This window comes from Orcinus orca, chromosome 18 (assembly GCF_937001465.1).
Source record: "Orcinus orca chromosome 18, mOrcOrc1.1, whole genome shotgun sequence".
Lineage (NCBI taxonomy): Eukaryota > Metazoa > Chordata > Mammalia > Artiodactyla > Delphinidae > Orcinus > Orcinus orca.
In genome coordinates, this window is record NC_064576.1 from 69999515 (window position 1) to 70012690 (window position 13176).

The 13176-nt window shown below is 42.3% G+C and overlaps 1 protein-coding gene across 4 annotated transcripts in view; it reads right to left on the reverse strand.

Moving 5' to 3' along the window:
- Window positions 1-13176, reverse strand: part of FRY (FRY microtubule binding protein) — a 329930-nt gene that overhangs the window by 54015 nt on the left and 262739 nt on the right. For all 4 annotated transcript variants that reach the window (XM_033416130.2, XM_049701100.1, XM_049701101.1 and 1 more), the window contains exons 38-44: window positions 12693-12796; window positions 11667-11852; window positions 9300-9498; window positions 7764-7885; window positions 4743-4930; window positions 3621-3715; window positions 948-1555 (exon numbers count right to left, since the gene is read on the reverse strand). In XM_033416130.2, the coding sequence (XP_033272021.1) occupies window positions 948-1555; window positions 3621-3715; window positions 4743-4930; window positions 7764-7885; window positions 9300-9498; window positions 11667-11852; window positions 12693-12796 (1502 nt within the window). The remainder of the gene's footprint in view (window positions 1-947; window positions 1556-3620; window positions 3716-4742; window positions 4931-7763; window positions 7886-9299; window positions 9499-11666; window positions 11853-12692; window positions 12797-13176) is intronic.

Below are 13176 nucleotides of genomic sequence, written 5' to 3' on the forward strand. Positions count from 1 at the left end.
CATTTGTAATCTGCAGGTTCAGCGGCTGTTTTGCTACGGACTGTTGCAAATAAGAATGATTGGCACAGATTTTAAAAAGCAGATTAAAATGGACTGAAGCACTAGTTTGAATTTTTATCAAAAATGTATTTTAAGGAAAACCTGCTTGAGAAGACACAGGCCAATCCATTTAAGTCTTACTCATGTAATCAGAAAGACTCCTTAAAATGATGAGGAGTAGCTTAGCTCCACTGTATCAAGCTTTGGCTTCCCGGAAAGAATTCTGGGCCACATGCCACGGTAATTAAAAATCTGGTTTGGGGCTTCCCTGGTGGTGCAGTGGTTGAGAGTCCGCCTGCTGATGCAGGGGACACGGGTTCGTGCCCCGGTCCGGGAGCATCCCACATACCGCGGAGCGGCTGGGCCCGTGAGCCGTGGCCGCTGAGCCTGCGCGTCCGGAGCCTGTGCTCCGCAACGGGAGAGGCCACACAGTGAAAGGGAGAGGCCACACAGTGAAAGGCCCATGTACCGCAAAAAAAATAAATAAATAAAAAATCTGGTTTGTTGTTGGCTTAATTCAAAACGATAGGGAACCAAGGGAATTTTCAAGAGGAAAAGAAAGGCTTAGAAAAATAAAAGATTTAGGAGTTAAGAAAAAAGGGAAAAGAGTCTGTACAACAGCAATGGAATAAACCAACACTGTCTGCAATTTGATCTGGAAAGCATAAAGAATTGATTACTGTCTTATGTATTACTCCTGCCCCTTTTATGCTATTGCCTTAAAAATATCTCTTACAATATACATAATTAAGACTTACATAGAATTTTAAGACTTATATAGAATTTTAAAAGAAAGAACCATTTTTAAGCAGAATCGTTAGAAGTACGAAGCCCACATTATCTTATTACACTAAACATGAGTCCCACCATGACCAGAACGGTAAGAGCGTGAGTGAGGTGGGCTTTACCAATGGCTTGGGATGAGTCCACCATGGGTACTCTGGTCACTGGCGTCAGCAAACTGAACAGCTGCAGGGTAAGGTCGGTGGTGGTGACAGAGGTGAATCCCTTCAGGAGCAGCTGCTGCAACCCTGAGAAGTCCGCCCACTTGAGCTGTGCCTGGAGCTTCTCCAGTTTTTCTCGGTTCTCAGCTTTATCGAGTGGCATGTGAGCCAGCAGTCTGTTCAACAGCCTTAAGGCCATTAGGTATTCAAACTCAAAATCGGATTCCATCAAGGCCACCGTGACCCAAAAGATGGTGGCCAACAGGTTGGTTGGATGGTTTATGTGTGATGGGTCCGTGAGGCTGTCCTTCAAGGAAGATGAGCTTCTGGTTTTTGAGGAGAGGCCTTGTTGGGTACAGGCCTGAATTCTGTCCAGGGTGGCACTCCGAGGTGGGTCTGAGGACCGGTCGATGACACCAAACTTCTTGGGCACAGAGAAGCTCCTTTGATGCCGGCTGCGCTCTGCGGTTGCTGTGCTGCCGCTGGCTGTTCCAGGGTTCACATTGAGCTGTCCTGTGCTCTTTCTGCTTGCTGTTAGTTTAGCGTTAGAGCTTAAGTCTGGTGATGAAGAGCTGGGTATAAAAGTTAAAAAGTTCAATAGGAAGCCAACACATTTCAGTGAAAGGCTAGTCCTCTCAGGATCCATCAACAAACAATGAGGAAGGGAAATCGTTCTTTGGAAATATTGCTTTCTATTCATTTTTCCATATTCTTAAACGGAAAGAATATGTTTCCTTATTCTTAAACATAACGCTATGAAAAACAAAACTTAATCAGAACAACCCTCACCAACAAAACCAAATACTGATTTCCACTTATCAAAAAGTTAAAGAAATAAGCAGTCGTCTGTAAAGTTTACTGATCTTTCATTTATTTTTTGTTTGAATTTGGATAAGAGTAATTACAAAATAAAATGTACCTGATAGGTACAAATGTTAATATTCTATTAACTGACTGATAAAAAGAACAGATAAAGAAACATCTAGGAAAAAAAAGTAAATGTTTGTGTCAAAGGAAAATTTTTGCACTTATAAACGTTTATGAAAAATGATTTCTAAATCTATTTCAGGCTGAAAAGATGAACATTTTTATGAACATTCTTGCTAAATTTTTACTGATTTTGGTTAATCTGTAGGTTTCTATAGATAAGTATGTAATTAATCACACTAAAACTACGTATGCATAAAAATGTTCAACTTAAAAATGAAACAAAGCTCAACGTGATATAACATTGCCAACTGAATTTCAAGCAAGTTGAGCTTAATTACACAAATAGAATACAAAATTGTGAATGATTTGAAATGGGCTATTAAACATTGCCAGGAGCAAAAGGAATTGAAAAATTTAAAAAAAGAAAGATCCTAAGGTAGAAATTTCTTCAAGTAAAATCAACATTTATTCCAACTGTTTTTATAGTGATCGATCAGTTGTGTTTCATATTTATTCATTTAAAAAATAATACTTTGGGGCTTCACTGGTGGCACAGTGGTTAAGAATCTGCCTGCCAATGCAGGGGACATGGGTTTGATCCATGGCCTGGGAAGATCCCACATGCTGCGGAGTGACTGAGCCCATGCACCACAACTACTGAGCCCATGTACCACAACTATTGAAGCTCGCGCACCTAGAGGCCATGCTCTGCAACAGGAGAGGCCACTGCAATGAGAAGCCCGCGCACCGCAAGGAAAAGTAGCCCCCACTCTCCACAATTAGAGAAAGCCTGCACGCAGCAGCGAAGGCCCAATGCAGCCGAAAATAAATAATAGAACTTCCCGGTGGTGCAGTGGTTAAGAATCCTCCTGCCAATGCAGGGGACATGGGTTTTAGCCCTGGTCCAGGAAGATCCCACATGCCATGGAGCAACTAAGCCCATGCGCCACAACTACTGAGCCTGTGTGCCACAACTACTGAGCCCACACGCCACAACTACTGAAGCCCATGAGCTTAGAGCCCATGCTCCACAACCAGAGAAGCCACCACGATGAGAAGCCGGCCAAAATAAAAAAATTTTCGAAAATTAAAAAATAAAATACTTTGTTTCTATAGAATGTAATAAATAGGATAATTACATAAAATTTGAAAAAATACTCAAAGAAATAGGAAATGAAAAATCATTAATATTTGTATTATTTAGAAATAACATTTATTGTCTATTTTTTTTTGTGTGTGTGGTACGCGGGCCTCTCACTTGTTGTGGCCTCTCCCGTTGCGGAGCACGTGCAGGCTCAGCGGCCATGGCTCACGCGCCTAGTTGCTCCACGGCATGTGGGATCTTCCCAGACCGGGGCACGTGTCCCCTGCATCGGCAGGCGGAGTCTTAACCACTGCGCCACCAGGGAAGCCCCATTTATTGTCTATCTTGCTGATGTTTTAAAATACTTCTCTACTGTGTGTGTGTGTGTGTGTGTGTGTGTGTGTGTGTGTGTGTGTGTGTGTGTGTGTGTGTGTGTGTGTGTGTGTGTGTGTTGTAACTTCTTTTTTTTTTTAACTTAAGGAAATGTCATACATACTTTCTTGGATCATACACAGACTTCCAAAACTGGATTCGTTCTTTAGACATTGCCCAAAGTCCAGGCATTTCCCAAATATTCAGTACAGCATATTTGATTTTCAAAACGAAGTTAAACTGATTCTCACCGAGATAATACAGTTAAGAGATCACTGTTCTTCAGGCAGTCAGACAAGTTTTCCACAGCAGCTTCTAAGGTAAGGAGTGCTTCCATGACATAACCCTGCCAAACAGGCAAAGACAACATTCTGTACTGCTTATAACTATTGCTAACTTCCTGAAGATAAATTTAATCAAAACAAACTATTCAAATAATCGTAATATTGAAAGTTAGACAGTCATGGTTACTTTAATGTACAAAGGCTACAAACAAATTTTAAGGGCCACTTAGGAAATTCAGATGGCTTAGGAGTTCGCAGATAATCATGAAGATTTATTTCCCTAGCTGTGAGGTCTTCCACAGATCAAGCTCATTTGAAATCCAACAGGGAGGGGCAAGGGACAAGCATGACCCCTTGTTGAAGGGGATGGTGGGCACGTGAAATACAGAGTGGCAACGTCTGAAAGCCAGGATTAAGAGATGAAGTATGAGAAGGGCTGTGTCCCAAGGGCATTTTATAGTGTAATGCCAATGGCCAGGAGGAGGAAAAGCAGCTGAAGTCTGCAGGCATGCAGGTCCTCTGAGATGCAGAACATTTCTGGTGGAAAAGAAGGGCTTGGCCCAAGCTACAGAGCTTGTAATGCCCCTGGCTTTCCAGCTCCCTGGTCTCTGGGGTCCCCAGTCCACAGGGTCTTCCTGTGGCATCCATTCTCCCCACTATTTCTTTCACTTTTCCCAGTTTATGGAAGGCTAACCACATAGACAGGTGTGGTGCTCTGCACAGATACAATAGCGATCCCTTCTCTGGGTGGGCAGGTTGCACAACTGCATCTTAGGTTGTTAGTAGAAAAGACAAAACAAGACAACTCCCTCAGCCCCCACCAAATAAAATCAATAAAGACAAAACAACACAAAGAGTCACCACAGGATTTCAGTTGTTGGCTCAATAAAAGTGTCCACTGGATTTCTAGAACAATGCCTCCTGGAGTGATTTTTGTAAAAATAAAAGTCAACCTCTAGAATTTCAAAATAAATTGTACATGTCCAAATGGCTGGGATACTTGGCGAGTGGAAGAAAACTCAAAGAAAGTTATTAACACCCCATCTTTGAGCTGAGAGAAGGGTGAGTTCCTGGACTTTCCTTCCGTACCTGAATCTCATCTCCATGCTCTCCAATCACCTCCACCAGCCTCGAGAGAAGGTCCGACAAGGCGTGTGCCGACAGTGGCTGTTTGAGGGCCCGGAATATCTGGAAGGACCGGCCGGCATAGTGTCTGGAAGAGCTGGCGAGGGCTGTCTGAAGAGCAACTTCACTCAGCTGCTGCTCCAGGTGGAAACCTAGGGCACAGGGGTGGGAGCAGGTCAGCCGCTCCTCTGCAAACCTCGGACCCCAGTTATCCGCACGTTTACAACAAGCTAGCTGCACAGCGCTACCTCCTGGTGCTACTTATTTAAAAATTAACCGTTTTAAAATAAAACCCAAATCTGCATCAGTCTTAAGGAGGCATAGTGGAGTACAGTCAGGCGCTTTGGAGCAAGGTGGTCCTAGTTTCGAATGGGGGATTTGGGACTCTGGGAAAGAAGCTAATTCTCTGCGAGCCTGCTTCCTCGTCTTTCCCTTGTGGATGGCAGCATTTACCTCAGAGGGGCTGTGAAAACCAACAACTTAAACAGGGCTTAGTGCTGTCTCTGATACATAACATGTGCTCACAAGTGTATTATTACTTATTACGCTGCTACTGTTTGACATTGTTCTTCTGTACTTTTTACACAGAATACTTTCACTCCCGTTTTCCTACGAGAATTTGTTAGAAACAAGTTTTTGGAGAACTTTTGGCCTGGGCCAAGGTCTTTGCTCTTCAGAAGAGTCCATAAACACGCAGATACGGAGGGGTACGCACGGCAGAGAAGGCAGGCATCATTTAAACTTTCGCCTGAATATTTGTTCTTCCACCAGCATGGAGGTAATCTCAGTCCTCAGGAAACCATGTGATCAGACAGAAATGAAAGCAGAAGGGAAAGTCCATGACTGAATACTGGGCCACTAACCCCTACACCTGCTGTGCCTCTTTACAGGGAGAAAATCAGGCTACGAGAGTCACAGGACATGATGAAAACATCGACTTGAGCTGTCTCCGTGGTCTAGAAGCTCTGTGGCACATTCGACCGTCTCACGAATGAGACCAGGAGGGATCATTCAGTGTTACTGTTGTTAGCTGCTGCTTGGCTTTCTCACCCCAGAGACACGTAGACCATATAAGAAAATGTTCCTGCAGACTCAACAAAGGGTCCTGGAAAATGGACTTAGACACATTCAGGGTAGTAAATACAGGATTAAACCCATATGAATGGATGTTTCAAAATAGTTTTTTACATCTTTATTTTGCTTTTCTAAACATATTTTTCTACTTAAGCCATTTAATATATGGGGGTTAGGTCCCCTGGCAATGAACAAAAGCTTATTTAAATCATACTGCTGGAACTGTACTAGTAGGATTGCAGAATCCTCCCCCATCCCACCACCACTAAGACGATGTCCTTTGGGAAAAGCTATTTCATGGGTGGCAGAGAAAAGAAAAAGGTTTCCTCTACTCCCTGTTACACACTGATCGTACATTTCCCAGCCTTCCTGGAAATCAGGCGTGACCTCGTGCCTGAGTTCTGGCCAGTGGAACGTAGGAAGAAGCACCGGACGTCACATGCAAAGCTAGCACGTAAACTCCTCGTGAGCAATCCTCCACACACTCTCTTCCTTCACCTGCCCCACGGACACAGAGGGCTGAGACCTCCGAGCCTAGGGGATGACAGGGCCACAGGGCAGAGGGTCCCTGAAGCACCAGGTGGAAGGCTGTCTCCCAAATGTCCACACTGAACTGTTATGTGGTCCAGAAATAGCCTCTTGTGTTAGGTCCCTGAGCTTTGGGGGTTATTTGTTATAGCAGCTATGCTACCCCGACTAATACAAGTGTTTCCAGGAACACATTTTATTGTGCTGGACTGGAAACAGAAAGTAGCGATGTACAAGGAAACTGAGGTGGGTACAAGTATCTTGTGCAAGATGTGAAAAGACCTACAATATTCTAAGCAGTCTGAACTACCCTCTGAGAACACGCTATATAAGGTACTCATACGTTTTCTCCTTTTTAGCATCTTCATACAATCAGGAGTGTTACACAAATGAAGAGTTCACATGCATCATAAATGTCTTCCTTTAGGCTATTAAGTGACTTTTAAGTGGGGGAAATACCAATAAAAGCAGTCTTAATATTTCAAAGAAATTCCAAAGGGGAAACTCAAAACAAGAAATGGCAATCCTATTCCTAGAACAACTTTCCCATTTCAGTTGAACAGTATTTTTTGGTTTTTAGTAAGTATCCTCTGATAATGGAAAGAGATGTGGCGAATCTGGAATGTTTCAAACTGTGAAATGTGCTAATTACCAGAGCAGCCAGGAGAGGTGGTGAGCCCTATCTGCTGTGGCCAGCCTGCTGTGTGTAAAAAGGCAGGGAGAGCTGCTGTAGCGTGCAGAGGAACCAAATTTAAATTTCACACACACATCAGCCCAGGCCAAGCTGAATCTGAATGGAATGCAGCTAAGGGCTTAAATGTTGTGATGGTGCTACTGTCTAAATTAGAATCCGACTGTGTTCAGAATACTGAGTGGTCACTGGCACAGGACTTGCCAGCAAATACTTTTAAAGCCGAAAACATTTTATCACAAAATTCTTTTTTTTAAAAAAAACAGTTTGCAAGGCTGACAGTTTTCACAGTTGAGTCTGACAGTCAGTGACTACGACTTCTCTCTCATGGCTTTCCTTAAATAAAATCAATACAGGCACAGTTTAATTCTAGTAAGGTAAGTGAAGCAAGGAGAACAGACATCGGGGAAATTATTTGATAGAGCAGAATGCAAGTATCAGTATATGTGACATTAACTATCACTCAGGCACATCTGAAGAAGCTTCAATATCCTCTATGACTATTCCTTTGCTATTGCTTCCGAATGCAGGATTTTACACACACACACACACACACACACACACACACACACACACACACACACCCGCCCCGCCACACACAAACACATACACAGTGTGTGGTTATATGGGGAGAATGAGCTCCATTATAGAAAAATGCTGAAAGTGGGATTTGGAGAAACAGGATGAAGTACCTGATTTGGAATCTCTAAACACGGATACAACATGACGTAGAAAATTAGTGAGTTGTTCAGCACTCTTTGAATTCTGATTTTTGGGTGTGATGTCCTCATGGCACCAAAGTGGACCATATGCCCTTCAACAAAACACACAAAATGCCAAAAATGTAACTCGTTTTGCATTTTTAAAACCATATACACAGTTCTAACTCCAAAGGTACAACATACATTTTTTAAAATTTTGCATATTAATTTGGTGGTAAATTTCAGTCTTCTAACGCGTAAGAGCATACTCAAAACAGAATTAGCTAATTGGCGGAGACACACTTTTTCTTGTGTTTTACCCACAAAATTAAAACCTCTCAATTCAACAGGACAGGGTTTATTTAGCACATAGTAGGTGCTATGTGTTTGTTAAACAAAATGATATGTTAAATAAAATATAGATTTAGACACAGACTCAATTTCTATGTCTTAGAATTTGCAGAGATAATGCTTTTATCAGGATCACATCATTAGGTTGCCAAATACTGTAGCACCAACTTGAAGATACAACCTCTGTTATCTATTTGGTTTTCTACAGTAAGAATGGGATGGACCCAGGGCTGAGAATTGTAGAGAACACCCTTCCCAACACTGACAGCAGTGAGTGGTGACAATATCTTTCTTCTCCACAAACCAGTCAGGTCTCTGAGGTACCCAGTATGGAGGCATCACCAGCCCCTCCCTGAGCTTCCTGTACGTTAAATTCTATATTGAGTTGAGTGCACACAATACTCTAAACCATTAATTGAAAAAAAAAATGCTCTCTCTTCATTTTTTGCTTTACCTGATGCATTAGTTGAATAAAGAAAAATCATGTGAGAAAGTAGATAACAAATATTTATATAGACTAGACTTCCAGGACTTAACTCACTGAGGAAGGTCAGCATGCCCCAGGTCACAGGTAAGCATGCGTTTATACAAGTATTGGACCTCAGGGGACTAGAGATTTGGAAGCCTTCCAAGTTAAATTGTTCCTTAGAAGAGCCAGAAGACCTGCAAAAAACAGGATCGCTCGCAGTTTTTCTCGATTTTGATTTATTATTAGTTTGATCCCTTTCCTATCATGCATCCTTACCGTTTCTGGTTTCTGAATTCCATTTAGAAATGACTCCTTGGACTACAGGAGCAGACAGCTGTCCTCTCTGCAGCTGCCACTGGGTTGACCGTGGCTAATATCTTTGCTTTCCAGAGTGATGCTCTTTGGCAAGTCTCAACTCCCAGATCCTGGCAGCTCCAATAGATGGTGAAAGTCACGCTCACCTCCGGGAACTACTTCTCCCACCTCCACCTGCTGCAGGGTCTTTATGCACAAAATCTCCTTGCCTCTCAACTGTGACGATGCCTACCAGTGTCTGCCTTGTACACAGACTCCAGCAGACACAATTTAGAAGAAAGAAGACTTTGCTAGAACTCCAGGCTTCCTTTTCTATCTGTGGTTTTAAAGTGATGTCCCTTTCCCAAAAGACTGACCTGAAAACAGCAGCCCATCTCCTGACCCCTCATTACCTGGTGGTCAGAAACTCAATGAGCTTGTTTGCCTTCTCGTCTGTTTCAGCAGCTGCGTCCACATCTTCAACCTCTTGGGTCATCTGCGGGAGGTTCCCACTGCTGTCTCCCAGACTGATACTGGAGGAGGTGGAACTGGAGCTCAGCCCCGAGTCTGGCACCGGGGAGGACTGATCCTCTCTCAGGAAGTCAAAGCCACCTGGCGGAAGAGAAGGTCAAGGTGGAACTTGCAGGCCGGGCACTTAATGAGGTCAGGAGGTGTGCATAAAGAAGTGTGTAGTTATTTAATTTTGGGGGGGAAAAACGCTTCATTCTGGCTATAGCTATGATTAAATAAGACTGACACTCTTTCCCTGCTTACGGATTAATTGCACTGCTGTGTAAACGAGAGTGCATTTGGTAATAGAGGGCGATCTGCTATTTTCTACTCTGGTGTTTTAATTGATGCTTTCTACAAAAGCGTGTGTGTGTGTCTGCGTGTGCATTCTCACACACGTGCACAGGCTGATGAATAGTTCCTCTAAGCATGTGCACCTAACTGTGCTGTTAGTAAATTATTCTTGGGTAATAGACAACTTAAATATGTGAAATGATACCATTTTTGAGGATATCAACACTAACCAGCGATAAGTAGATTATACATAATGTTTTGAGTAAATGTACCCAGAATTGTGAATACTGTGCGTATATTAATATATTTTAATAAAATATGTCTCAAGGTAGGCAAAATAAATATGGTATAAGTAAATACTATACTACAGTTAGCATTCTACATCTCTGGGTAGGTTGTGGGTTTGAAAATGTATACACACGACCATTCCTTTTCTCCTACTTAATAATTATAAAAAGTACATAGTTCTGGTGTGTCTGACAGATATATTAAATTATGAGTAAGAAGCCCTGGGTCTGAGTATTATCTCTGCTATTTAATGTGTAATCTCAGGGAGTCAGGTAACTTCCCTGTACCCCAGTTTCCTATTACAATAAGATGAAGACAATTTTTATCACATAGGTTTTTAGTATGGATTTGAAAGCAACTGTAGTTGAAACTGGGTGTTCAATAAATATTTAACAAATGTTTATAAAAAGAAGACACTTCTCAAAGTTTTGGTACACCTAGTCCATGTGTACTATATAGGGCTTCAATCATTTTACAAGGTCTTGCCTACGGTATATTGTGTTCGCTTTGGTTTTGTTAATCCCCACTCTAAACCATTTTCTGCCACATCAGTGGTACAGTGAATACAAAACTGATGCATTCAGAGATACACAACTTAACAGAGATTACAATTTTCTCATTCTAAGGCCATGTGCTTAACAGAATACATCCCTACCTTGGGGAGCTAGAACAGCCAGTCTTCAGAATCTGTTACTTAAGCATCGTCTACAGTGAAGAGAGTTTTGTGTCTCTGAGAGGCTATTGATGGATTACTTTCAATTAGGTGTAGCTTGGTTCAAAATAAAGAGCTTAAACTGAGGTCAGTAAGTCCTTGCATTTCAGAGTTAATGACTTCAGATTTGTTTTCCAGAGAAATATGCAACGTCTGTCAGAAGACAGGACAGGGCCCAGGACAGGAGTGCCTAAAAGGTCCTTCCTTTTCAAGGTAATGAGAGAAGTACGTGGTGACTTATGAAATGCCAGCCCATATCCAGTGCCAGTGTGATGTACAAAATAACGAGGTAAAGAAAAGTAGCCCCAGAACTCTGTCAGTTCATCACCATTTTAAGATATTTTAAAATGTTCTGGTTCTCAGTGAGAACCGCTGGTCAACCCTTTTGGGAACGTTTTCATGAGTAGCTTGGACACAACGGGGTCATTTCTTTGACTCAGCTAATGCTTTCTGTCCTCATTTCTAAGAAGAAATTTTTGGTTTCAAAACAGCAATGATTTTTAATAGACTTCCACTAACGGTGCCTTCCAGAAAAAAGTCAGTCATTTAATAGATCCCTTCAAGGGAACTAGAAGGTACACAGTGAAACATCTGGCACCTTGGTGACACCTGCTCTTGAGGGGATGGAGATGGTCACTTTTTTCTGCATCTTCCTCCACGGGTGTTCTAGACTCATGCTCTTGGTCAATGGACATTTGAATTTCCAGTGTGCCAATAGGAACATATTTAATGAAAACAGCAATCATCGTAACAATGTAAAAAGTATATTTGAAAATATTTACTAATGAAGAAAGATTCTGAGAGGTAAGTTCACATCAAGTGAAACGGTGCATATTCACAGTCCTGTCATTTACCGCTTAGAAAGCTGGGGGGTGGGGAATAGCACCCGAGAAGTTAATTGGGGCTCCAGTGACACCTCGAGTTATCCTCATACTTGTGACTGTCTCAGGTTCCCGGCCACTCCTTCTTTTGTTACCTGTGTAGAGATACTCGGGTTGGTAAGCTGGCTGCACTGTTAGAGTCTTGGCTTCACCCATCTCTCGAGTCTGCAGGAGCACGGAAGCGATTGCATGGAAATTGCTGTTGCAAGAGAGGGCGATCAAGAGGTGAAGAAGCAATTTTTTGCTGTGTTCAAAGACTTCAGGCCGGTAATGGTCCAAACCTGGAAGAAAACGGTGGAATCTCTTAGCATAAACAAATCTTCAGCTCGTTTAGATTCCAGGGATAGTAAAGATTCCAAGATACCCAGGAGGAACATGTTAAAAGAATGTTTAGTTTTCTTTGTTATTGTTTGTGTTACCGACGTAAAGAAGTTGGTCCTAGGCAAAATAAAATGTTTTATTCCTTAAATCAAATGTTCTCATAAAGCACTGATAGACGGACTTTTCTTGACCTCTCCATAGCATCTGACATGCTTAGCATTCCTCTTTCCTGAGATGTTCTCTCCCCTGGATTTCCCTGTTACTGAAAGATTCTAATTTTCTCTCTCTCTCTCTCTCTCTCTCTCTCTCTCTCTCTCTCTCTCGCTCTCGCTCTCGCTCTCGCTCTCGCTCTCGCTCTCGCTCTAACTGAACTTTTGAGTCTCCCTGCCTGGCTGGTTCCTCTTCCCATTTTTTTGCTCTACAGCTTGAGTATTTTAAAATCTCAGTGCTTGGCCCACCATGCTCTACATTCTTTCTCTCTGTGCACCGACTGTGTCTCATGGCTTAAAATTTATCACGTCGAACCAAAGACCCACAAAGAGGCCCAACTTGTTTTGGATATCTTTATAGAAATGGCACTGGCAAGGTACCACTCTACATTGTAGTGATAGTACAATTTTAAACAATGACTGATCAACTAGAATTTTAAAGATGTCACAGAAAGACAGTGAAAAACGGAAGAGACTAGATATTTTGGAAATGAGGAAAAGCAGGATGTCCATGTAAAAGGAAAGCTCTATGGGTGACTTCTGTAGGTTTTGGACCCTATTGGCTAGAATTCCTCTCGGTTCCAGTCTTACCTAAGAAGACAGCATGGAGTAGCAATGGGAGATGAAGAGCCCAATCTTCTCTTACACTGTGATCCACCACCATCTCAGTCATAAAAATGACAGCAATATTGCACCTAATCAATGAAATGATGAAATTAATGCAACTTCGGAAGAGGATGAAAATACACTGATAGATCATTAGGTCACAATTACATCCAACTTGTAAACCTTGTTGAAGAATTATGTAAGGCCCTTATTCCAGGGAAATGGAGTTTCACTTCTGACACAGCACAGAGCTCTATGAGGAGAAGAAACTTCAGCTGAGCTAATTCACATAATGGGGATTCTACTAGTTACTAGGCAATAAGAGCTGAGGAATGAAGAGAAACAGAAGACAAGGGCTCTCTCTTCAAGCTGCTCACAATCTAAAAAGCATAACAGAATGAATACCCATACCAAGGTGACATCACGGAAAAATTCAGAGGGCTACAAGGCAGCTTTGCACCCTGGTTAA